At 42.1% G+C, this 27242-nt stretch overlaps 1 protein-coding gene across 2 annotated transcripts in view; it reads right to left on the bottom strand.

Moving 5' to 3' along the window:
* The window catches only part of Trpc7 (transient receptor potential cation channel subfamily C member 7), a 142878-nt gene that overhangs the window by 17346 nt on the left and 98290 nt on the right, over positions 1-27242 (bottom strand). For both annotated transcript variants that reach the window (XM_033761670.1, XM_010614105.2), the window contains 2 exons: positions 16916-17149; positions 13130-13394 (listed from right to left, as the gene is read on the bottom strand). In XM_033761670.1, the coding sequence (XP_033617561.1) occupies positions 13130-13394; positions 16916-17149 (499 nt within the window). The remainder of the gene's footprint in view (positions 1-13129; positions 13395-16915; positions 17150-27242) is intronic.

Genomic DNA, 27242 nt, shown 5'->3' on the forward strand with positions numbered 1-27242 from the left:
CTCATTCCAGAGTCTGAGGAACTAATATTTGAAGTAGATTTGTGCTGTCATTGTTTTTTATTTCTCTTAATGCTGTGAATTTGGAATGTTTAATTGATTTGAGTATTATTGAGAAGAAATTTAGTTACTGGTTTGTTTTTGTTGTTGTTTATTTGCTCTTTTTTTTTTTTTGGTGATACTGGGGATCGAACTCAGGACCTTCCACTTGGAAGGCAGGCAGGGCACCGCTGAACTAAATCACTGGCCCTGTCTTTTGGTTTTTTGAGACAGGATCTCACTGTGTAGCTCAGGCAGGTCTTGAACTTGTAGTGATCCTCTTGCCTCAGACTCCTGAATGCTGGATTACAGACATACCCCACTACTAGTTTTTGAAGCAATGATGGGGTACAAAGTTGTTGTTACTGAACTCCATTCTCTAATGCAATTCTGAGAAAGTAGAAAGCATTTTCTTCATGCAAGATGCAGCCTCCATTTTTTGTGAAAAGATGACATTTTTTGTGTAGCAAGATTTGCTGTTGTATTGTCTCCCAGTACATAACAATCTTGATTTTCACTCTAGAGGAAGGGAACTGTGGCACAGTGGCCCCGAATGAGCCCCAAACTAGAGGAGATGGTAGGGCATGATCTCGCTGGGCAGGGTCTGGCCCAGAACTATGAACTTGCCACAGATAACCTTAAAAGTGGGTGATCCTAGTGACACAGAGATAGTTTTACCCAAACTCTTTCCTTTCTTATCTTGAAACATCCTACAAAGCTCTGGCTGAAACAAATGAAGCAAGCAATTATAAAGCACATCCAGGGAAAGCTTTCTGCATTTTGATTAGGTGAAATGGGTCCAGATTTAGTGTGTATTTTTTCTCTCATTTGCTTCTCACTATGAATTTTGCTACAGAGCTCTGATTTACAGATTCCTTCACTTAGAGATTTTATGTCAGCAAGAAGAAGGAGGCAGACCCCAATAAGCAGTATGTGTTCTGGTGAAAGAATATTTACAAATCTCTAAATTTAGACTTTAGCTCCTTCTCCATCAGAACCCCTAGCTGAGGACATTTGGCCTAGCTTGGAATCTGTTTCATTTGTTATCTGTTTTCCAGACAATCTCCATAGCCCTATACCTGTTTGTTTTCTGTTCTATAGTTTAAGAATTAACCACTGAAGTTAGACTTGCCCATTGTCTCTAGGAGACTCTATAGACTCCCTGAGATTGCCCAAGTAAAAGCCACCCTTCCCATAGCAGTGACCACCTGCCCCTGCCTGGCCAGGAAGAGGTCTGAGCTAAACTTTGCGTCTCTGACAATTGCTTCTACATTCTTAAGGGACAGTGTTCATGGCATTTACTTCCTCTTTTAGGAAGAAAAATGAGTTGAGATAACAAAATTTTTCTTTAAAGAGAGAGTAGATGTATTGGCTTGAGTCTCTCAGGATGGGAGATTCATCATTTGGACTTCTTGGGTCTTTATATCCATCTGCCTTGACCTGAGCATTCAATGTATTACCTGAATAGATCAATTTTATTGCTCATTTTGACAGAGGGAATCTTACTGGCTGAGTTATGCTCAATTAGCTGCACTAAATTATAAGCAATACAGTATTTTATCCACAGTTTGTACCATGTAACTAGAGAAATTCTGAGGAGAGCCATTGAGTTAAATATTAAAAATTACATCATCAAAAGCTAGGTTACATTGTTTCTGAGTAGCATATAATCTCGGGCTGGGATAAATTCCAGAAACTATAAAAATTAAAAGATTTAGTCACACAAAACTTAACTTGTTTATATAAAAAACATAATAAATAAAATATAAGGCAAAACACTGAATAAGGAAAGAATTTGTATTTGCAAACACTATGAAGATGATGATGATGTCCTTCTTACATAAACAGCACTTATAAATCAATATGAAAATAATAGAAACAGTAGTAAAAAAGGGGGGGAACATCAATGAAAACTTAGTGCCTTTTAGGGTGACAAGAACTCCACAATTAATGTGAGATGCCATGCTGGTATTAGCTTCTAGTTTAATATGTGGCAGGAAATAAATGGAACTTGGCCTCACTGCCCTGAGTAGAAAAAGATTTGTGTTAGCTTGACTTTGAAAACTTACAATAATATATTTTCAGAGAGAAGCTGGTCTTGAAAAGCAGCTAATAGTACATTATGAGTCCCAAGGGCTCAGGTCCCAGAGCTAGCCCTTGTATCCTGTGAGGTTATGGTGCCTTCTAAGACATGTATCAATCATCATTTACAATTTTCGTTAATAAAAGAACCCAGAAGATAGGGCAGAAGACCCATCCCTGGGGAGGTTTGGACTTGGTTTTCAGGGAGACATTGTCTTGGAATTGGCTTGATGTTTACTAAGAAGGCACATGTCTCACAAAAAGCCCCACTGTCAACTAGCAGGTTTCAAGGCTAAATTTGAGGTTCTTCACTGATAGAAATGACAGCTACAATGACCCATCTTTATCCTGCTTACCAGGGTTGTCAAGTTTGCCACAGACTCCTTCAACTCTATCACTTCACAGATAGTTGGAGGAGTAAGAAGAGCAAAGGTGCATTCCTGGGTTCAAATCTCAGCAATACCATGTAGTGGCTGTGTGAATTTGGCATGTTACAAAGCCTGTTTGAGACTTAATTTATCCATTTGTGAGGCAGACATAATGGTATCCTGTTGTTTAGTTGCTTATGAAGGTACAATGAGAAAATTTTATAAAATACATAGCAAGAGCCCAATCAGTAGTAGCTATTGTTTCTCTCCCTCTCCCTCTCTTTCCCTCCCTCCCTCTTTCTTTCTTTCTTTCTTTCTTTCTTTCTTTCTTTCTTTCTTTCTTGTACTGGGAATCAAACTCAGAGCTTCACACTTGCCAGGCAGGCACTGTGCTGCTGAACTATATCCTTGGCTAGATTCATTTCTTTATTTATTGAACTGTACATGCCAAGTGTCATATCAGGAGCTGAGGATACAGAGCTGTATCCTCAAATGTGTTTCTGTCCTTTTGGAGACTCCAGTCCAAAAGACAGCCCAGCATGATGAGAGAATGCTATAAAGCTGTAAGCAAGGTGCTCTGTTTGCCTCTGCCTTACCTGTGAGCACACCAGCCCCATCAGCTACTTGGATGTTGAATGAAGTTAATAATTCAGCTGCTTATTGACTTTTCTGAACAAGCTTTATTTTCCTTCTTGTCTATAGGGTTCATCACAAGCCCTTGATTTCATGCAAATTCTGATTTTTTTCCCTGCCTATGCTGTCTCTTTATTTTTGGCTCTTGGCTTGCAGTGGAAAAGACTGAAGTTTAGTCAATAGGCCACCCTACTCCCAAGAAGAGCTCCTACTGAAATAAAAAAGCAAAGTGCCTGTGAGTGCTGTTGAATAGATCATGATTCACCCTTCTTCTGCTGGGCGGGGGTGTGTGTGTGTGGGAGGTTTGGGCTTACTTGTCACGTAGATGGGGACAAGGCAGGGACAAGGTAATCAGTTCTCTACCAGGTCTGTCTCTCCTGGATAATGAGACTTTAATAACAGGTTGCCTGAAGAGGAGGTATATACTGTGCTCAGAACAAACTAATCAACAAGGGGAGAGTTTTGGGCAATTGTTATGAAAATTGTGGTTTCTTCAGAATGCCACAGCTCCCCTCCCCCAACCCAAGAGTTCAGTGCAGCTACTCACCCAAATGTGCACATGGCATGCTAAAATTAAGCAGGAGGATTAGATCTCAAAAGGCTGTTTCTCAAGTTCAGAAGACAATAGCTGGTGCTATGTTAGAGTTCTGTGAAAGGAGGAACAATGCCTACCTGCCATCCAGGCTGGGTTGATGGAGAAATTTGGAATGGATAAAGATCTTGCTGGAGTGCTGTGTTTCTCTACTGCCCAGGCCCAGAGACCAAAGCAATCATACCAGAGTTGAAGAAAGGGGAAACAGTGAAATGTCTGAGGAAGTCTAAACCTCGTGCCTGCCATGACCCTGCAAGGCCTTATCTTCTATATTACCTCTAACTTGGTTCTAACTTGGCACCAAAATGAGGAGTTTGATTTGGACTCAAGGAGAGAAGTTTGGCCACAGAATCAGTGCCAAGGACTGGGATGGGACAGAGCCTAGATGTATATGTACCAAGGCTTAAACCATATTCCTGGTAGATTGGAGGCTCCCTGAGGACAAAAGCTATGTTTTTTTCTAATCATGAGACTGCACAAAAAAACCTGGCACCCAGAAGGCGACCAGTACATGCACTGTCTACTGCATAAGTGCATGAATCTTGATGGCTGATAAATCTGCTAGAGTACAGGTTGTGAAGTCAGGCAAATCAGGATTTGACTAAGTTTTTGCCCCCTAAAACTTAGCCTCTCTATACCTCATAGCTATTAAATGGGAAGACAATAAATAATCTCTACTTAATAGGGTTTTTTGGTAAGTACTGGGTGAATTAACAAGATGCTTGAGAACAGCATAAAATACTGTCTGGCTTATATCAGTTGCTCAGTAGAGTTACTACAGCTTTTCACTCATGTTGGGTCTACCCCCATTCCCATCCCAGCTACATCAGGCTCCAGCATCTGGGTGAAAGCCTCTTGAATTCTACAATTAATTCCCAGGAAATTTTTCATAAATAGAAATCAGATACTGCTCCCCTGTTCCGGTGGCTTTTAATATGGCAGCAGTCAGAGCCAATCAATCACCAGCCAAAGTCTTTAGGCCATGGGCAACCTGGCTCCTTCCACCTCCTGGGCCCCTCCACAGAGTCCAGTTTCCTGTCATTCTGTTACTTTGACGATAAACCGTACTTTCATCCCAGATGGAATTTTAGTGAATAAAAGGGTAGAAATTTTCTGTTTGTCAGTGGGCTCCAGTTAGCCTGAGAAAAACATTGAGGACTTGAAGGTAATACTCAACAATGTGCCACGAAGACACACACTATCTAGAGGAGTATATTTTCTGTATATCTTCAGATTTCTTTCCCCTTAGTGACCTTTCATCCCATTCCAAAAACTTTTAAAATTGATGCTATGAATAAACATCAAGTGATCATGTAAATAAACATTAGGTGATAGAATATTGTCCAGGTTTAATTATTCTTCTAAAGTAACCCAGGAAAAAATGTTACCACTCACTAGACACTTGTGCAAAAATAAGAACCTATTTTAGGTTCAAACCTTCTTTTTGACTGATTAAGGTCATTTCTACTTACCCATACTCTTTTGGCCTGACCTAGGCTGCATTATTAATAACAGCGTCTCCTCCATCAAATCCCAGAACTCCTCTGCTTTGGCTGCCCCACACGAAATGGGCTTGATAAGCTCTCTCATGCCTCCAAACACCCTTCCTTATGCCTGACAAATTTTTAAGATGAAAAGTGGAGATGACAACTTTCAAAATTAATAAGGTGTGGTGATATAAGCCTGTAGAGCTCTGGTATCAGAGATGTCCAGGTTCCAACACTGACCCAGGATCCTGGGAAACACCTGTCCTTTGTGAAGCCTCGTGATCTGATTTCCTTCCATGTTCCCTACCTGCAAACATATTCAAGCATGTTCTGTTCCTGTCTGCCGGCGACTGACAATGGGCCATTGTCCTATGTGCCACAGTGACCTTTCCCTAGTTTCTCTTTGTAGGCCATTGGTTTGGGTGAGCTTTGTGACATAATCCAGCCTTGGCTGCCTGAGCAGGATTCCTGTGCAGTGAGATCTTTCCATTCTTCCTCCCTAGCCTAGCTCGTCCATCTGTGTCACCACCCACTTTGTGTGGTAGCGTGTCCCCTCTCAGGGCTCCCTGCCAGAGCCTCTAGTGCTTTGTGCCCAGTTCCTTCTGGAGCTGCCCTTCTTTCAGGTTCCTTTCTTATAGAACATTTTCTGCTTGTAAGCATGCTTCCTCCCTGTGATGATTTGATGGACATCTTTCTTCCCAGTCCGTCTGCAGGTTTCAAGAAGGGAGGGGCCATGGCTGTTCTCACTGTCAGATGCTTAGCCTGAAACTAAGGCCAAGTGTGAACATTCACTCTTGTACCCTCCAGTCCATCCTTCTCACAGTTGTCACAGCATTCTTCCTAAAAACATCTTAGGGTTATTCTAACACCTTATCGAGACTTATAAGCCCTTCACAAACTGGATTCTTCTGAGCTCTGATTTATTCTGCCTCCATCTCTTCAAATTTTTGCCTACTTAAATAGTTCTTCAAAAATTTCCTGCACAGGTTAGAATGCTTTCCTATTCAAAACCACCCATAAGAACACATCTTCCTTGAATCCTTCCCTGACCTTGCCAGGCAGAGTTCAACACTTTCTCCTCTCTGATGCCTGGGTATCCTCTTAGCTCTTGCCCCTCCGCCCCCTGTCTCCACTTATTATGAGTTCCTCAGGGGTAAAGGAGTCCTTTATTACTTTCTACAATCTCAGGGCTAATCTAGAATTTGTTATAGAGTGACTGTTCCATAAATGTTTTTTAAATGAGCGAGGTCACTTTGGAGTAGATACCTCTTCAACATGTCTAGGGCTGACATAGATATAGAATCATCAGTTTCTTATTGATAATAAAAACTAGAATTTAGTATACTATTATTTAAATTTCATATCCCAAGAAAGTGACCCAGTTTTTAGACAGACTCAGCCTCTACCTCAAAGCATATGGGCAAGGGATCCCCATTCTTCTCGGAAGGCATAAAATGAAGAGAAGCCACAAAAGTTGGGATGTATTTATATCAAGGCCTTCTTCCAGGCCTTGTGATCTAGGCAAGTCCAATACCTCTTTTTAAATCTGTTTCCTGCAGTTGTTTCTGTGTCATTCCATAGTGTGGATTCAGTGCGAGGGCTGACACATGTTTTTGTCACAGCCAATCACAACTAATTGCTCAGCACATGATCCTTATTGTTATTATTCTTGTCCCTTGCAGCTTCCAAAAGAACTGTGTAGGGCTTGATTTTAGCTTTGAGCAGAGTAAGTGAGCCTCAACCTCTAGAATGGCCAGTCCAGGGTAGGCAGGGTGGTGCTGCTTTCCCGGGGAAGGGTGTGCATTCATGTCGTTCCTCAGGATCCTTTCCCTCGGCCCCAGTTCCCCTTTGAGGACTGCTGGTGGTAGCTGGGTTCTTTCGGCCCGGACAAGCGGGTTGCAGCTGAATCAGTGCCTCCTGTTTCTGGTGGGTATCTATAAATCCTCCCTAAGTGAATATGAAAATTTTCTGTAACTCTTAGGAAACACAGAAGCTTCTAATTTTGCCTAGCAATGCTGAAGCTTCTTCCATTAGAATAGCTCCTGGGGAGAGAGAATAATCTTAAGAGAGATATTCTTTTTGATTAGAAAAGTGTCAGCCCAGCTATCCTATGAGGCTGCCACAACAGCCTGTAGAAAAGGTTTGCTGGGGTCATATTTTGAATATAGTGCCCACACTTAATCTGCAGTTAAGTGGAGGAGGCCAATTTCATACACAAGAGAGGCCAGGGTCCTCATGTGCTGTTAGACAGCCCTCTAGTTCCCTCTGGGTTCTCTTACTTCCTCTACCCACTCCTATTCTCTGTGTATCTGTCTAGTTATATGGCTTATAACGATGTTTCTATCAACAGTGGACCACATGCATATACAATGATGGTCATCTATGACATATGTGATGATGGTCACATATGCCATATCCAGTGAGGGTCATACATAGTATAGAGGGCTTTATCGAGTAGGTTTATGTGAGTACAGGCTGATGTTCACACAATAACAAAATCACCTAATGTTACAGTTCTCAGAAAGTGTCCTCATTGTTATGCCACACATGACTGTATGAGGTAGGCATGCATGTCTCACCCAACCTGTATTTCCTCTGTGTGCTAAAGACCTTTTCTCATTTTCTAACACTGTAGCAAGAGTGATGGGATCCCAAGGTTTCCATACAACCTGTAATCAGAAAGTCTTTGCTTTATAAAACATACGCATTTCAGGTGTTTACTAAAAAACAAACTGCAAATCCTAGTTCTCTACTGACTTCTACAGATATAATAAAAAATATGATCCCAGTAACAAAATTCATAACACTCTGAACTGAGAACTTCTTAAAAAGACCTTCCTAAAAAAGATGTGCTCCCTGGTGATTTTTTTTTTTTAAATTCCCACATCCACCTTCTGGGATAGTTCATTTCTGTACTCTGGGAGCATAAAAGTGGTCTGGATGCTTTCTCTTCCTCCCCTTTGGTTATTTGCAGCTTCCAGGAGTGGTGATTTGGAGATGATGAGCTGCCAGGAGGTGTGCTATCTGTCAGGTCCAGACAGGTCCAGGTCCCCAGCCCGGGACCTGCGTGCATGTATTTAGTCTAAGTCATGTCACCAAAGTGGCTATGAAAAACAATGCCGGATCTGACTCTAGGGCTTGCTTCTGCTGGATTTGGTTACCTTATTCAATGGCTTGTGTTTAAAAAACAAAAGAAAACAAATCAAAATCTGTGTGCATGGCCTGAAATCCTATTAATAAGATACTCACTTGGATTACTTAATAGGCAATTTGCTTTTGAGTTGCACAGAGCTGAGAGTGGCTTCCATCTCTTCTGTGTAATGATGAGGTTGGATCAGATCCATATTTTTTACCCACCGTATATGAAAATCCTACAATGGCTCTGTTAAGGCAGATTTCTGGAACTACCGTAATTACATGCTAAACCGTGGGGCCTAGAAGTTCCAATTTTAGCCATGTCTGTAGGTAAATTCTGGCCTGGTTTAAGGACCACTGGCCTCAGTTAAGGCTGTTAATACTTTACATTTATTTACACTTGGGAGTGAACTAGTTCAATCCTCCATTTTCTTCTAGTGTCTTCACTAATGTCTGATGGGAGGAAGAAATGGGAATTTAGGGGTAGGGAAGGAGCTATGTGACTCTGGAATCAGAACACCCTCGAACTTAGGATGTGGCTTGCTTGGGGGTTGAAGGATTCAGTCTTACAATGCCTGCTCTGACCCTCTCCTTTGAGATAGAATTATAATTTGTGGGACACAGATGGGACTGGCTTTTGTGATCTGGGACCAAATTCTCAGGGCCGTCAGGGCTCTTGTGAGTAATTTCCCTCTGGAGTCCCAACAACTGCCTTTCTAAGTTGACTCCTGAAGAAAATTGGCTTCTCTCGAACATGGCTGAAGTATAGTAGGAGGGAAATTCAAATATGGAGGCGCAGGGACTCCTGCATAGTGTTCCAAACCAATTTTTCCTTCTGTAGGACTGGGTTTTCTACAGTCTCTTTGTTACAGAAGAGTTCTGTCTTCCCCCAAAGATTCAAAATTCCCCAGAGCGTAGGCCACTTCTTTGTGGATGGGCAGAGGGAAAACCCCAAACTGGCTGGGCTGCTTTGAAGCAGGCATGCTCCTAAGTAGAGTTGCCTGACTTTCTCATCAGCACAGCTCTGAGGCCATTCAGAAACAAGTCTTATTTATCCTTCTGTGGCTTTTAAAAAAAATACCATCAAAGAAAATCTCTTGGGGGTAACATGCTCCATAGAGCAGTCAAAAGGTAAAAGATGACATTTACAAAAATCCATTCTTTCCTCTTTCTACTTCACTGCTCTATTGACTTTTCTTGTTCAATCAAATCCTATTTACAGCTACACATCCCACTGCAGGAACTGCCAGGACAATGAAATCTTGTTCTTCCTAAATGTGCATAGCCCCCATCCCTTTTCTCCCACGTTCCTATCCTGGAAAGCCTGGGGTCTTCATTTGGGCTCTGGCATGGTTCAAATACCACTGACCTCACTTAAGGCTGTTCAAATGGTGTGTATATTCATACTTCTAGTGAACTAGATCAATCTATCCATTTTCAGAAAGGTCTTCATTTGGTTCCTAGCACATGGAAACTAATTGCTTTGCTTCTTTATCCTGATTTTATCTTTCCAAGACCTCAGCCCAGAACTCTATACATAGATTAGCTAGCTGTGCCATATCTGGTTAAGAATGGTGGCTAGATCAGCCCTTCTCTAAGTCAGGGCCTTTTTTTATGGTGCTGTGAGTCATATAGGTTCCCAGTTAAGGCAGGGGAGGAGCTACCCAGAACATCCTGGGCAGTAGAGATGGGAAGACACTCATACCATCAAATGCTCAGTCCACTGGTTATCCTGCTCCCTTGAAATTAGGCTTTGTTTCTCCTGTTTATTCCTTCACCCTCGTGAAGGTACAATGCTAGACTTGAAACACAGGAGGGAATATCAGGTCCTGACCATGGAGAGTGTTACAATTTGTGATTTTTATCTGGATGTCCCCCCAAAGCCTCGTGTGCTCATAGGCAGGACTCTTGGAAGATTCTTGCACCATGGGGGTGCTATAGCTAAATGTGATGTTAGGAAGTGGGGCCTGGTCGGAAGAGGTGTCACGGGAGCTGTGACCTGGTAGATGGTATCTCCCTCCCTGGTTTCTCCCTTTGTTCTCTGCCTCTGGACAGACATGATGTCAGCAGCTATCTTCCATGGCAGGACCTCCTACCAGGCCATTTCAAAGTTGGAGCCAGACAGCATGGACTAAAACTTCTGGAAAATGAGCCAAAATAAACCTTTCTTTCTTTAAGTTGTGGATGTCAGGTATTTTGTTCCAGCAATGAGGATAGTGACTAATACAGAGGGTAAGAGCCTTTGTTTATTGGCTGAAATCTTGTTTCTGGTAACAGTGTGTCTCATGATGAGTGGAGGCCTTTTTCTGGCACATCTACAGCAAATTTGCTTTTGGGTGATTCAAGCTTATTCTATTTTTTTCAACAGTGAACTGCTGAGTATTACAGTGATATGAAGTAGACCAGGCTGACTCTGAAAAGCTTTCAACCTGAGCTGGTGGACAATTTGTCAGCTAGGCCACTGCCTAGAGGTTGCCCTACAGTGCCGAGTGACTACCCAGGTTTCTCTACCTGTCATTTATCCTCCGCCCATGTCTTGCCCCCATCTCTACTGTCATCATTACCATTTATTGAAGGCTTTATTATAACCCAGGCACTGCATGTATCTCATTTCTTCTTTTCGTCTTTTCTTTTATGGTACTGGAGATGAACACAGGGCTTTCACACTGAGATACATCCTCAGCCTTCTACCCACTTTTCTTTTTATGTTTAATTTTGAGACAGGGTCTTGCTAAGAAACTAAGGCTTGAATTTGTGATCCTCCCACCTCAGTCTCCCTGAGTATCATGGAGGTCAGTTTACTTGGTTCCTAAATGTCTTCCCTTGGCGAGTGATTTCTCCAGAAGCAAGGTAAGCAGAGGCCCTGATACCGGGTAGAACTGCTCAGGGATGTTGTGTGACTAAGGCTCAGAGCCATGTCTAATGGCTCAAACCCAAATGCCAGGTCCTTCAAGGCTTCCTGGTAATAAGTGTCAGGGAGTATTTATCCCTACTGGTCCCTCTGCTGTGCTTGTGGTGTAGTCCTGACTCTCCTTTCAAGATCCTGGAAGGAGCTTGCTGAAGACAAGGGGATGTTCTAGAAATAGGAGGGTCCTGGGAAGGACATCCCTTGCAAATGCTTTATGGCTAAATATTTTCAGGAATGTTCAACCTGTGACATGTTGGATACAACTAGATTATAATAAAAGTATTTTTAAAGGAAGTTTTGTTACTCACATACATTAATTATCTTGTACATTATAGAGACCTAGGATAATTCAACTTCACTCAGTGCAGCTCAGGCCAGTCGGGTATGTCCAACCCATAGGCCACAGGTGAGACATGCCCACTTTGCATAAACCGGTGCATCTGTTCACTAAACTTTCATGAATAAGATGGGATATCTTGTTTACATTGTCTAGATGAGGCTATAAAACCTCAGATAAATCAAGTGACATGCCTTAAGGTCCATTGACTGGTAAATGGACCATTGGCTGGCCCTGTCAGACCCTTTTACTAGACCCTGCTTGGTGCTAGGAGTGGTCCTCCAAGAGGACACCTGGCATTTCCCACAGGAGGGAAGAGTTTTGGATCTCTGCGGACATGGGCTTGGTGAGCTCTGACTCCACTTCCTTATGGGCAGTGCCATTGTGTTGATCTGCCTGCCTGGCCAGCTGGAGCTCTCGTAGCAACTACTAGCAGACCATGATATCAGTACTTTGCCTTGTACCCCGCCCACATGCCTCCTGCTTCCCTTGCTTGGCCTCTGACTACAGAAGCACACAGTGTTGCAAGATGCCCATGCATGAGCACTGATGTGCGTAGATGCCCAGCCGGGTATGGACGGCTGCTGACCTGTGCCCACTTGCAGTTTTACCTCTATATTATCCAGGATCTTGAAAGGAGAGTCAGGTCTCCATCACAAGCACAGCAGAGGGACCAGTAGGGCTAAACACTCCCTAACACTTGTTACCAGGAAGCCGTGAAGGACCTGGCATTTGGGTTTTGAGCCATTAGACACGGCTCTGAGCCTTAGTCACAGTTGCCCTAGGACTGCCCTGGAAGTGCAGGTGTATTATGGATCTGACTCATGAGCAGATAAGAAAAATTTGATGGATAAATTCTCTATTTCACATCCCGATTCTTCTGAGCTGTATGGGATGTTTCCATGTACTCTCCCTCAAGAAGTCCATTATCCTCAGGTTTTATATTCTGGCAGACAGTGGTCAGGGCATCAGCCTGTCTTAGTCTTCTTTGTACCTGACTTCCTATACCTTTCATGTCGTGACACCTTTTCCAGGCGTACCTTCCTCCCATTCTTCATTTTCCTTCCCTTCTCAGTCTTACTTCCCTTCAACAATTCCTGCTCTCATGAAGAGCAGGTGAGCAAATGTTTTGCAGGGTTCTATTTTCTAGATAACACAGGATAAGATAATAATAATAATCATCATCATCATCATCCTTTCCATTTACTGAAGGTTTCCCATGTGAGTTACACCAGCTCACTGAATCCTCATATTATGTCTGTGGGTCAGGTATTATTTTGCCCATGTTAAAGGCTAGGAAATGCAGGCTCGGTGGGGTTAAGAAATATGCTCATGGCCACACAGCATGAAAGTGGTTAAATGAGGATTTAACCCAGCTCTTCTGTTCTTCCACCTTCTGAACTTGAAATCTAAGCCACCCTTGAATAAAGTTGCCTTTCACCTTGCGAGATACCAAAGGAACTCAAGTTTTGTAAGAAGCCACCTGCAAGAGACTCGCAAGGGTTCCTAGGAATCCCAGAGACCCTCAAGAGCAAGCCCTGGGATACTCACGTTGTAAACGCTGGGTTGTACTTCGCACCTCGGTAATAAGAGTACAGGTTGAACATCCCAATCATGAAGGCCACAAATACCATGATGAAAATGACCATGAACTTGAAGATATCTTTCACAGTTCTCCCCAGGGAGATCTGCAGGGGCCCAAAACTCTCGTTGGCTGGCAGGATGTAAGCAATGCGTGAGAAACTCAGCACGACTGCTATTGCATACAGCCCTTCTGATATGATCTGAGGGTCTGAAGGCCACCACTTGTCCCTGGCTAAAAGAAAACAATCTGGGTTACTCATAGTAGAGGGAAGGGGGCAGGATCTTCTGTGAAAGAGAAACCAGTTAGGTATCTTTAGTGGTCCCCGACCACATGACTTGCCATTTCTGCCTTGGCCTTAGATTATTCCCAATACACAGAAGGTGTCACCCTCTTTGAATGTGCTGGTCCACTTGCCTGGAACACCCTTCCTCACTTCATTTCTAGTTATCCTTTAAGACTCTGTGCTGGTGTCACCTTTTCAAGGACAGATTCTGTCACTGCCACAGGCTGGGCAGGACCCCATTCCCTAGTGTGCTCCTATGGTAGCCTGTACACATCCCTGTCATAGTAATTGCCACACTGCTCAGTATTGTGTCCCCTTAACAGTGCTTAGCTCCGTATGCAGGATCCATCCCACTTTCTGGAGAAGCAGCAAAAGGTGGTGGTAGGGATGAGCATGGGTCCTATGCTCACATAGGAAGCAGGAATCTGAAGGATCTTGCTTGAGAGAATACTTTTGGGTTTTGTTCCCCAGGTAACATGTGCTGGGAAATTTGCCCTGTGATTTAGCCAAGGCCCCCAAAGTGGCTACCAATCTGGCAGTTTTGCCATGATGGGAGTAAGAGTCCTAGGACCAGTTCTTAGCTGGAGAGACCTCATGTGGTCAGTGGTGATCACTGGAGCGGGAGCTGCCCTGTAGCAGCAGAGCAAACATGCAATGTGTTCCTTTTGCACTTTTAATGGTACAAGGCATAGCACCCATCACTAATAAGCTGCCTGCTATATTTAGGACACTCAGAAGGGTACCACCTCTTTCCTAGTCAAAGTGTGGGGCTGTCTGGTTGTCACAATGGCTGGGTAGGAGTATTATTGGGATGCTTAATGTTTCACAGTGCTCCAGGCAGCCCCACACCATGAAAGTCACCCTGCTGAAAAAGCCAATAGTGTCCCTGTTGAGAAATGCTAAGTGAGACTTAAATTGAGAAACATGGAGAAACCTAAATTAGCCCTTACACTTACATTAGCTGTAATTTTCACAACAACCCTGTAGAGTAGATATTATTATTGCCATTCTAAAGATTGGATTTGGGGTATGGGGTCCTTTTCAGAGCCCAGTAAGTGCAGATAGCAAGAATATTACATAGCAATTCTTGGAACCCAAGGGTGATGGAGGAGGAAGAATTTTATTCTTTATTTTCAAAGGTGGACTCTGTTAAATAGTTATAATAATAGAGAGCAACAAGAAACCTTAAATAAGGGAAGCTAGGCCACAAAATTTCATGTAGCACATTCTTAATTACATTTGGAAACAATAACATCATAGACTATGTTCTCATCAAGATCATAACTCAAAAGTCTGTGAAGGACAAGTAAGGAGAATAAATTATGTATTTTCCAATATATCTGTCACTTTCTATTGATAAATAACACATCTGAATCCCATGAAATAGGATGTGTTTCTTCTATTAAGTACATACCAAAAGAATTTCTTTTTTCTGTCCCTTATAATTTACTATCTTCAATCTCAGCTATAATAATAGAAGCCACTCATAATCTATTAAGATGGATTTTGCTGTTTTCAGGTCCTAGTGACCAGTTCAGCACTTTTAGTGAAAAATGTTTTGTTCGGATGGGCTTGTAAGAGGAGTGATGGGTATAAGACAAACAACATTGTGGTGATACAGAAAAACGGAACTGCATCTTGGAGCTGAGAAAAATTGTCTTACCACAAACTGAAAAATCTGTGCTGTGGTTCGAAGGAACCACTGGCTATCTGGACACAAGAGGGCGCTCTGCCTCCGTTACTGGGGCAGGAGTGAGCACTAGGAGAGATCAGGTTTCCAAGGGCACAAGGCGAACCACAAAAGTAAGGACAATAATGTGCTATAGTTTGGGTTAGGTGACAGTTAATACAATTCATAAGGGAGTAGAAGTCGCAAATGGACTATTGCAGACTGAACCATGACATTAAGAAAAGTACCTCCCATCTTTCCCTGATGAATATTGAGCAACGGGGGAAAACATAAAAACTCATTTTGCTTTAAGAAAGTCTGAATTTGCTAAATGGGGAGAAGATGATTTCCAATCCAATACTCTCCATTTCTTCAAACAGGTTTTCTTACCACACTTACACATAATACAGTCCACACTGAAAGTGAGCAGCAACTCACATTTCGCACAGCCAGTTCTCTAAAGCTTATTGCTATACTTGACCTCGAAGATTTTGTGGATACAAGAATCATCTTTCAACAGGAAAATTTGACACCCAAACCCTTCAACATGTAGCAACTGCCATTGAGGAATGCTTACAAAGTGGCCAGCTACTCTTTACTGGTAACAACAAATGAGGGCTGTTATTTTTCAGCCTCACGTATATCTTCTGCTAGTCCCTCCCTGCCTTGCCAGCCATTGCTTTGAGCTGCATGCCCAGCTCCCCTGCTTTTAAATTTTTGAGTCAGCATCTCTCTAAGTCTCTAAATTGCCCAAGGTTGGCTTGAACTTGTAATTGTTCTGCCTCGGACTCCTAGAGTGCTTTCGCATTACAGGTGTACACCACCAAGCCTGACTCATCCATCTCTTTTACTGAAGAAAGTATGGTGTCTGAGCAAGAAAATGACCCAAGAGATAGTGCTGATAGTTTGTTATCATTCAGTGAGCATTTAATATTTTCAGGACATACTGTAAAACTTCTCTCATGCACTATTTTATTTCATCTTCAAAACAAACATTTGGACATAGGTATTATCATTTCTGTTTTATATATAAGAAAATAGAGATGCAGAAAAGTAAACCAGAACTCACAGTAAACTACAGAACTAAAATTTGAACTTTGGTCTCCCCATTTCCAAAGCCTGGGTACATAACCACCAGGTTATTTGGCATGATTTTCAATTAATCTCAGACTAGGATTCTCTGCTATATAAGGCAATCCTGTATTTCTGCTAATATTATAAGTCCTACCAAGAAAACCTGTTTCTTCAGCTATAGAATGGGAACAAGTAAAATAGACCAATTTTGCAGGGCTATTGTTAAAGATGGAGTTTATTGTGTAAAATGTCTACACAGTTCCTGGAACATTGTAAGCCCTCAATAAATGGATGCTATATTATTCCTAAAATCTCAATTTACTACCTCAAACTATAGGCCTCATGGCTTAAAAAAATTAAGTTATCTTAAGAATTTATTTGTAAATTGGAAAAGTTGAACTTTGTACAAAATAGAGGGATCCATATGAAAGGATCATTATTTGACATGTACTTCTGCTTTAGTCTGGATCCACATCAAGAAAAAGAATTCTTTATAAAACAAAACAAACAAACAAACAAAAATTATAGCAATGTTCCAAGAACCTTTCCAAAAATAGAAAAAACTACTTAATACCAAAAAAAGATTCATTTCTATGTCACTGATAAATTTCATGCTGACTAAAGTTGGCAGCATCACAAATCACAGACTGTGACACCAGCTGCCCTGGCAAAGGGTCCAAGACAAGGTCCTAGAAGCGGCTGGGGCAGATGGCCCGTCTGACTCACCGTAGGTGAAGTAAGCCACTTCTGGTGGAAGTGAGACGTTGTGTAGTGTGTTGTCGGGCACATACTGATCCACATACAGCTGGGCCTCGCTGGCCTTCAGGAAGGCCATGAACCGCGCAGTGAAGGAGGCCACGAAGATGGAGAGCATGCCGAAATCCAGTAGGTTCCACAGGTGCAGCACGTATTCCCGTGGCCCCTCCTCCCAGATTTCTTTGCATTCAGACCAGATCATTCCTGCGTGTGAGAGAAGGCCAGCCCCATTTTTCACTTGTGTTGGCATTTGTGACCACAAGAAGACACAGATGGGAGCAGAGTACAATGAAAATGTCAGTTCTTGGGAGCTGAGAACGCTGATATACAAAGGTAGACCAAAACACATCTAAAAAGATAGATTTAGAGTCAGGGTATCCTCTGTGAAGACGATTCACTTGTCTCATCATACAGACGGACAGTCTCCAGAAGTCAGGAGAGAGTTCTTATCCACTGAAAGGTTCTTGGAAACAATACAGGAGAAATATCATTGCTGGCCCGTATACACTTTAAGAATTGGAGGTCTTAAGCAATCAATTCAGTTGTAAACTAAATATGGGGAAATTGAGGTCTGGGAATTTCTAAAGTCCCTCATATGACCTAGAACCCAGTTTTCTTATAGGTTAGAATGCTTCCTATGTGTTGCTATGACAGTTTCTATGAGCTTTAGTTTGGGGTTGTTAGTTTTTTCTTTTTATAATTTATTGATGCTTAAAGACCTGCCCAAATTGTTACATAGTAAACAAAAGTATGCAAACAAAATGTTACTAGCTCACCACCCTTCCTGCAAGCCAGCTCTCTCAAGTGGCCTGGGCTTGCTTTTGTGCATGTCCTTCTAGACCCGCACTGTCTAGTAATGAATGCACTTTGCACATGTCTCAGATACATATCCTTCCGCTTAAGAGCTGAAAAGCTGAATTCCTACCATTCAGAGAGACTGCTGTCAGTAAATGTCCTGCCAGTGTCCAAAATACCACACATCCCAAGCTGGCCTAGTATGTCTCTCACCTTAACTGTCTCTTCTGGCCCATGTGTCCCCCCACCGAGTGCCCTTTCCCAGTTCACTTCTTGCAGCCCTGACTCCTTTCACTTTCAGTAGAGATCACCACGATTCTGCAGGTCCTCTTTTGGTAGACACTCACATCTACCTGGACCTTCAGTTTTTCTCATGTTGTAAAGTACAGGTCATGTCTTCAGACAACTGCAGCGTATGCCTCATAACTCCAAGGCAATTTCAGGCTCCAGGCTAGAATGTTAAACCTTTCTGTGATCGTCTACTATTTCTGTACACCCCGTACTCTAGCAGGGCAGGTCAAACCAGTAGTCCCTCCACAGTTCCATACTCCCAACTATTGCTCCGTACCTTTCATCTTTTTCAATAGACCGGCAAGCACACTGATAGATGCCTACATTATAGTGCAGTTGCTTTTGAGGATCCAGCTGCTGAAAAAGCCTGAAATCAAAGATAACGCTGGGAGAAGACAATGATGTGGGCTCTGTCCTGGCCAGAGCATGGCTGACATTGTCACAGGCCACCTCGGAGCACAGGAGCTGACTGCCTCCCCTCTTTGGGAGCTCTTTCCAGGAACTGTTTCAATCAGAATTTTCCCTTTTCTGGCCCAAATGGCCCATTAAAAGGAATTGAAATGTTTTTCTAAGATGAGAGATAACTTGAGAACAACTGTTTTGAGAAGAGTCATGGCTTTGTTTTCTGAAGTTCAAATTAGAGAACCTACAACCTCGCTGCCTCCTTTTTTTCCTTAGCAAAGCCACTTCTCAAGCTCACACTACTAGAATTTGTTTTCTAATTCAATGAAGTCATAATTTTCTAAACACTGAAATATACTTTCATCTGTGCCCGTTAAAACAGACATTTTAAAAGTGTTATTAGAAAAACCATTACAGGCTGGAAAAAATGTTTGTGAAAAATGTTTGTTAATTTTCTCTGCCCTCAAGTTAAAATTCCTAATGTCTTAGTGGAACTGCTTTTAGCTGAGCGTTAGGAGAATTACAGGCTGTCACTTACAATGATTGATTTAATTTAAGAAACCCTAGGTTCAAGTTCTAGCTTGATTATTTATTGACAGTATAACTTTGGATATGTCCCTTGATCTGCTGTTTTATGTTTACAGTTTTTATATTTACAGATTTTGTATTTACAAAATGAATGAAAAAAAAGCCCTATGCATCTGCTATGTAAATTATTTACAGAAGACTAACTACTCTGATGGGTAGAGTAGCGTCTTATTGGACACTGCAAATCACTTCCACCACCGTCAAAAGCCTGCATTAGTCTTCCTAGATTTAAATATTAATTTACCCAGACTAATTTAAATTATTCCAAGGCCATGAGTAAAAGTAACAGGGACCCAAGGGTTTGAGCAGCAGGAATGCTTAATGAAAAAAGAAATGTGTGAAATTAAGTAGTTCAGTGAGTGAAATTAGGCGTCTTGCTTCCAAGGTGCCAAGAGCAGTTTAGGGTTTTATATGGGAGCCAAGTCCCTGGTCTTTTACTTCAAGGATGTCAGTCAGAGAAGTGTTTAGAGCCCTGGGCTCAGGGGATAAGGATGCTGGGCACTTTCTCCTCTTTCTGGCAAAAATTCTGTACTCAGGGATGCCTAGAGCTCAGACAACAAGGTCACCAATAATTAAGAATGGTGCCTGGCAGTGGAACAGGCTGGAAGGCACGAGGATGCCAAAGGGGAACTGAGCAGGGTGTTGTAGGTAGCTTCTGAGTAATGACCTGTGGCTGTGGGGATGAATCCTGACGGCTGTAAAGGCCTTCCTTCACTCCCATGCTGGCCTCCTGTGGGAATTCAGAAAGGTTCTTTCTTCAGAATCCTGTGAATATCCACATTCTTTAAATGGTCATTGCCCCTAGGGGTTCCTCTACTCTGTTCCCTCAGGGCAATATCCCACCTTTGGTGTAGGGTGTTCTATTAATTCACTGGAGGGAAAACATGCCTACCCACAACTCCTAACATCCAAACCCTAGCTCAATGGGAGGTCTTTTGCAAAACTCTGGACTTTATACTTTCAGGGTTCACTTGTTTTCTAGGCAGGGAGATGATATTAATAGTTTCAAAATTTCCCTAAGAAAGCTCTTTCTCTTCTTTCTCTTCTTTTCTAATTACAGCAGTTAACAATTTCGAGTACTTCTAGGTGCCAGGCCTTGTGCTAAGCACTTTACTATGCAGTGAATCTTCGTTAATAGTCTGATACACAGCTACTGTAATTATCCCCTCTTCCCAATTGAAAAATCTTTATGTACAAAGGTGGGAAAGCCACACAAACAGTCCATGCTCCTCGCTGTCCACTGTGCTATCTCCACTGCACACTCTGTAAGGCACAGGCTCATTCCTATTGGTCAAGAACTCAACCACTGATTAGATACTGTCCAATCGTTCCTCTGCTAGGCAACATTCTGGGGGATACAACAAACAAAACAATGACAGCCCTTTCCTCAAAAGCTGGAGACAGATGTGTCCATAAACAACTACGGAGTTGCTACATGGTGACAGATTGTGTCATAAAACATGTCCAGGGGACCTTCACAAGGATTAGAGGGTCAACGTTATAGTCATGGGATCCAGCAGAGCCTGGCACACTCTATACCTGTTAACTCAATGAAGGGGTGAGTTTATGGAGGAGGTGACCCTTGGTGTGAGGAACTTACAGTTAGCTAGGTGAAGGGGGAGGGGCTGGCAAAGCCTTCTGGGTGGACGCTCTGAGAGAGCAGCCCTTTCTTTCTTTTTTTTTTTTTTTGGTACCAGGGATCGAACTCGGATCCTTGTGATTGCTTGCTTGCAAGGCTGGTGGAACCACTGAGCTAAATCCTCAGCCCAAGGGAGCAGCCCTTTCTAAGAAACTGTAGAGTACTCAGTAAGAGTCAAGGATCAGGAAGTGGCTGTAGGTGAGTCTAGTGAGAGACTTTTCTTTAGGCCATGCAGCAAAGACTGGAGTGCTCCCTGAGCCCCTGGACTAAGCAATATTACAAATAGGCGGGCTTGCTGGAAGAAACAGGCAAATGGTTTGGGATTGTCTGTTTAGAAATCCTATGTAAGCGAAGACACAATTGAAAGAATGAATTAGGTAAGAACCTAGCCCAGATGATTTTACAGTTTTACTCCTGGCCAGAGTTTATAATTCTGAGTCATTTGGGGTGAGGGAGCAGTAGGACTCTCATATTTTACAGATGTAAAAACTGATACCCACAAAGGGAAAGCCACCAAAAAAATTACATATTCTGGATTGGATTTCTTGACGCCTAGTTCAAAGTACTTTTATCTTTCCAGCATTTAAATGTATTTTGCTACTGTACTGCATGTTTGCGTGTAATTCTGTCAACTGAGTTTTCAATATTTTGGCGTCTGTTTTAAGAAAACACTTCTAGGTTTTCTATGAGACTGGTGCAGAGAGCATTCCATCAAATCTGTTCCTAGTGGAAGAGTCATAAGCACTAGGAGAGGCTTCCTGACCTCCAAATGTCTGATCGCTTTCTGCTAACTACTAATGTTATTATAGCCTTCTTATGAGTGTCTCTAGAGTCACATTCTCCAATCGAAAATCTTACAAATGCTTCAGCTACGCACCTGATACTGTTTGTAATGCAGTCAATAGATACACAACCAATGTTGCAGATTCTTCAGGTTGGAAGAAGGGACCGTCTCTGATTGACCTGTTCTACTCCAAAGCCATGTATGTGACAACTTTCTAGAATATATGTGCCTACCAGCAAATTTGTCACACTTCTAACTTGGCTTCCTTGATGTTGTGTCCTGGATTTTCTTCTGCTTTTCTGGCTATGTTTTTTTTAATCTCCTTTTCTCTTTAACCTTTGCCCATGCTTTAAATAACCTGGGTTGGCAACCTAGAATTTTCTCAAAGTTCTGCTGAAAACCAGATAAAATATTTGGAATAAAGGAAGAATATATTTCTTACTGGGTTTAACTATCTTACAAAACTGTATATAATAATAATAATAATAATCTACAAGCGCATTAGGAGGAGAGGGTTGGGACAGTAAGAGTATTGTCGCAGCATGTGGTCAGCGAAGGAAGTCATTGGGAAAACTAGATGGTCACATGGAAAGAGACCTACAGTTAAACAGAAGATGCTAAGTCAACTATATGTGTGTGTGACTTCAGAGAGATTAATATGAATTGAGAGAGGCTGGAAACAAAGTCGATATATAGTCATGGCAGAGGTGTTAATTCTTATGAAGAAAAACAGGCAAGGGAGAACAAGAGGAAGTGGGGCTGGGGGAACTTGGAGTTTAAATAGATTGGTTGTAAAAGCTCTCATTTGAAGAAGGAAACTTGAGCAAAGATCAGAGGATATAAGGGAGTGAGCCACGTAACTTCCCAAAGGAGGAACTTGCCAGGCAGAGGGGACAGACTGAGCAAGGAAGAATAGAAGTAGACAAGACCAGTGGAAACAGCAAGGGAGGTAGAAAGTGAGGGGGAAATCATAGTGGAAATTAAGTGGAGAGCTGAGGACATCACAGGGCATTGTAATGACCCTGGCTGTCACTCAGGGACTTGGGAAGGCGCCGCGGAGGCAGAGTGACAAGATGCGATTCCATTTTAATGACCACTCTAACTCCTTGGCTGAGAATAGACCGCAACATAGGAGTGAGAAGGACAGAAACAGGGAGACCTGGACAAGGCCACTCATCTCTCTGTGACCAAAACCTCTGTCATGAAAGGAGTGAGTTGGATTTGTTAGGGTTCGAAGGTTTTCTTCAGCTCCAGAGCTGCTTCTGGTAAAGAGAGTGCAAAGTTCAAGGTGCTACAGTTGTGAGTGTTGTGTGTCATAGGTGCAGCTCTGTTTCTAGCTGATTCCAGGCCTTCCTGCCTGTGTCTAGGAGCAGAATACCAAGGTGCCATCAACAGGGGTCTCATGCTACTTTATGCTCTTCCACATCTGAAGAGAGTGGATTAAATGCTAGATCTCAGGATGCACCAGCACGTGCAGCCTTCTAGGAGAACATAATTCTCAGATCTTTCTCTTTAAGGTTATGACTAGTTTCATAATAGTTAAAGAGCTCCAGAAAGTATTTGGAATATAACAATACTGGTCTTATTTATAGCCGCTTCTCTAGTACCTGGCCCAATGCCTGCAAAATTCATGTTCACTAACTAGAATCTATTTACTGAGAAAAAATTGATAGCAAGTATTAGAGAAGAACTGTATTTATACGCTGTTGGCACATTAGTTGTTTTGCTATTTCTTGAACATATTCAGCTTTTTCTGGATCCTAGACTCCAATGATACTGTTCCTTCTACAGAGAATGCTTTTTGCCTTTTCAGAGTAGGAGAATAAGAGTACATGGTCCTACCTCCTCAGCTACTTTGATAAGGTAAAATTTGAGCAGAGGTTTAAAGGAAGAGAGGAACCAAGTCATATCCCACCACTGCATCGACCATATCACCTGCACTGTGCCTTCAGTTCCACCTCCCTCCGGGTACAATGAATGATGTGTCCACGGTCCAGGTAAGGACAGGTTGTGCTTGGAAAACAGATCCCATCTCCCGTTAGCTACTCAAGAACTTTGTTTCCAAAGCTGATGGTCAGGCCTTGGGCCTCACATTATTTGATCCATCGGCAGCATTCCACATAGGCGACCCCTCTCCTGGTTTTTGATATAGTTACTTTGACTTGCTTCTAGGTCTCTCAGTCCTTCTTTTATCTCATCTCCTCTGCTGGACACCTCTCTACTTATAATCCCATACTTTAGTGTTGTTGTGCCTGTGGCTTGATTCTTAGTTCATTGGTCCACATTCAAAGTCAGTGTGATCTCATATCTTCTCTCCAATACACTGACAGCGTCCAAATTTATTTCTACCCCTGCCTTCTCCTCTGAACTTCAGACATGTGTCACTTGACATTTCCTCTTAAATATATGTCACAAACAGAAGTCCTAATTTCCACCTATCTCTCTTTCCATCTTGATCTATTTCTCCAAGCTGTTCTTTCTTGGGTTAGTGAATGGCTCTCTGTGCTACCACTGTTAGAACTCGACATTGTTCTTGACTGCTCTCTCTCTCTCTCTCTCTCTCTCTCTCTCTCTCTCTGTCATATCCTATGTATTATTTAGGAATAAATATTGATTTTACCTTCAAAATATAGTCACCATCTGTTACCTTATCACATCAACCATTTACTGTTTGGATTTTTGCAGTGGCTTCCTAACTGGTCTCTTGGTTCTGCCCTGGTCTCATAATCATTTTTTTCTTACCACAGCAGTTAGTGACATTTAAAAAACTGAAGCCATATGGTGTGACTTTTGTGCTCAGAACTCTGCAAAGCCTACCCCTCTGCCCTCCTCTCTACTTCTCTCCTCTGTATTTATCTACTATAGCCATATTAGTTTCTTTGCTATTTCTTGAACATATTCAGCTTGTTCTGTTCTAGGCTCCAATACAGACTGTTCCTTCTGCCGAGAATGCTTTTTACCTTATCAGTGTAGAGGAATGAGTGTGCATGTTCTTACCTCCTCAAGTACTCTGATAAGGTGAAATTGGAACAGAGGCCCAAAGCGAGAGAGGGAAGCAAGTCATGCAGATATTTGTTCAACTTACCTCTCTCAATTGAAAAAAAATTGGATTACTGACTAGATATATGAAGATATTAATTAAGAAATTATTAATTTGCTTTTACGTTTGATATTGGTGTTTGGGTTGTTTTTTTAGAAAAACTGTCCTCATTTCTGTTACCAGCCACGATGGACTAACAAACAAACAAACAAAATTGTTTTCATTCATTGGAAACAGGCAGCACACAGGACTAGACCCCCAAGTAAATGAAAATACATAAAGTCCCATGCTCATGTTAGCTGTCTTCCCGGAGGCACATTCCAATCTGCTACCAAAGGAAGGGAACCCAGAAGCACAGCTGGCAGTTTCACTGAGTTGAAGAGGCAAGAGATTGGAATTCAGGAAGGCAGGAGTGATTAGATATTACGTGGCAGGCTCCAGAGGGAAGACTACTTTGTAAACACAGGCAAATAAACCAACAAACAAAACCCCCAAAACAAGATTCTAAAGTTATGAATCGGATCCACTTGAATGTTTAGTGAATATTAAGTCATGAATACTTAGAATGGAATTCCACAAACCACAACCCTGGAATTGTAAGCTGAAAAATTCCAGAGCGCCCCAGAGTGAGGAGATATTTGAGCTCTGTCGGATCAGGGCTGAGTCCTTGTTGTTACTCAGGGCATTCAATAGAGACCCCAAAAGTGAGTATCCACCGTGCACTGTGGTTGGGCCTAACTCGCCTCCTCCTGCAGATGAGGTAGGGCCCCGTGGGTGGGGGGAGAATAGGTGACAAGAGGGTGTGTTGGAGCAAGGCCTGGCCAAGAAGAGGACGTGTCTTCCTCCTAGTCCTTTCCCTATTCCCCATAAAACTGGCAAAGCATGGTGTTCTGTGGACCTTAGCTGCTTTCCTGGCTCCAGTTACAGACCAGCCCCTTTACCTCCATCTTTCTACCACTATAGATAATAAATGTGCTGCAGTTGCCTGGGAGTCTTTCTCCCATCAGAAGGAAAGCCCTACCTGGCTCCAGCTTTGTATTTCTTTGTTCTTTTGTATCTCTTTGTCTTTCTTTTCTTCATCCACCACCATTCTCCCTCTGTGGACCCTTCAGCCAGGCAGGCTGACACCATGTACAAATATAAACAGTTGTTATATCGTTAGCTTCTCTAGGTCTGCTCTTACAAAGCTCACAAAGGAATCAGAGTGATCTGCAGGTAACTCGGCAGCTTGTCAGAATAAAGCCAAGCACTTTTTGAAGAACGACAGCTGCTGTGGTGTGAATATGTTTTGTCCCCATCAAAATTCATGTTGGAGCTCAGTCACCAGTGTGCCTGTGATGGGAGGTGAGCCTAGTGGGAGGTGTTTGGGTTGAAGATGAAGCCGTTCTGAATGGATTAATGATTTCCCCAGCAGAATGAACTCTTGCTCTTGTGACTAGATTAGGTACTATGAGAGCAGGTGGTTATAAATTGAGGCCACTCTATTATAGAGAGCTAAGTTAGATAGAAATTCATATTCATTCAGAGAGGTATTTGGCCCTTGAGGAAGTCATTACAGAAACTGAGGGACACTGGGCCAGTGATTTGCTGCACCTGCCTTGCAAATGCAAGGTCCCAAGTTCAATCTCTGGTATGAAAAAAAAAAAAAAAAGATGAGACGCACAAAGATTGTGGCTGAAGGTGAATCTGAAGAGTTTCAGACTTCAAGATGAAGATGCAATAGCCACACCTACAAGCCTTAGAGATAAACAGAAACTCAAGATTATACCAGAATTAGCATCACCTGGTCCAATAGGCCCAGCTAGGAGTTCATTGAGTTCATTGGTATTTTTTAAAAGTGTACAGTACAGCTACATTCATCATTGGGATCTTGTACCTTTACATGACAGATCTCAATTCTCATTTTTCCCATACCCCTGCCCCCCTTTAAACCCTCCACCCTCCCCTATTTATAAAGACTTTGTTTCCATTTTTTCCTTTTCTCATATTTTTTCTTTTCCCTTATTTCCTTTACCCTACCCTTCTGACTTCCCCTATACTTTTAGCCCTTTTCTTCCTATTTCACATGGGAATCTGTATTCTAAAGCTCAGCAACTGTACCTGTAATCCTATAGGTTGATTATAGTTTGACCCACGTTGTACCCACATTGTGATTTTGCTGTATCAAAGAGCTTCAATGGCCACCCGCTCAGGACCCTTATCGAAAACCAGGAATTGTTGGAACTCTCTCATTGATTCTGATCAATCTTATATTATTCTTTGCATTGTCTAGCAGTTGTTGAGTTTTCATGGTCCTTTGCTATTTTTAAGAAATCTTTCATCTGATGTTTGTTAAATATAAACTTGTCTTCTAGGTCTGATATTATGTCTGCACATTGGTTGATTCTGCTGTGTGTGTGTGTATATATATATATATGATATATATTATATATATTTATTTTATACATATATTTTATATATATCATATATATATATTTTTTTGTACTGGGGATTGAACTCCGGTCCTTGCGCTTGCAAGGCAGGCCACCGAACCACTGAGCTAAATCCCCGGCCCTGCTGTATATATTTTTAATAGAATTTTTAATCTCGTGGGTATCTGTTTGAATGTGTCATATGAAATCCAGTTTTTTTCTTATGTTGGGCATTGGACATTCATAGTTTCCATCACTTTACTAAGCATACACACACACACACACACACACACACACACACATACACACTTATATAATATATATGTGTGTATGTGTATGTTATATAA

Source organism: Fukomys damarensis, unplaced genomic scaffold (assembly GCF_012274545.1).
Source record: "Fukomys damarensis isolate Sample0158 unplaced genomic scaffold, DMR_v1.0_HiC HiC_scaffold_9, whole genome shotgun sequence".
Lineage (NCBI taxonomy): Eukaryota > Metazoa > Chordata > Mammalia > Rodentia > Bathyergidae > Fukomys > Fukomys damarensis.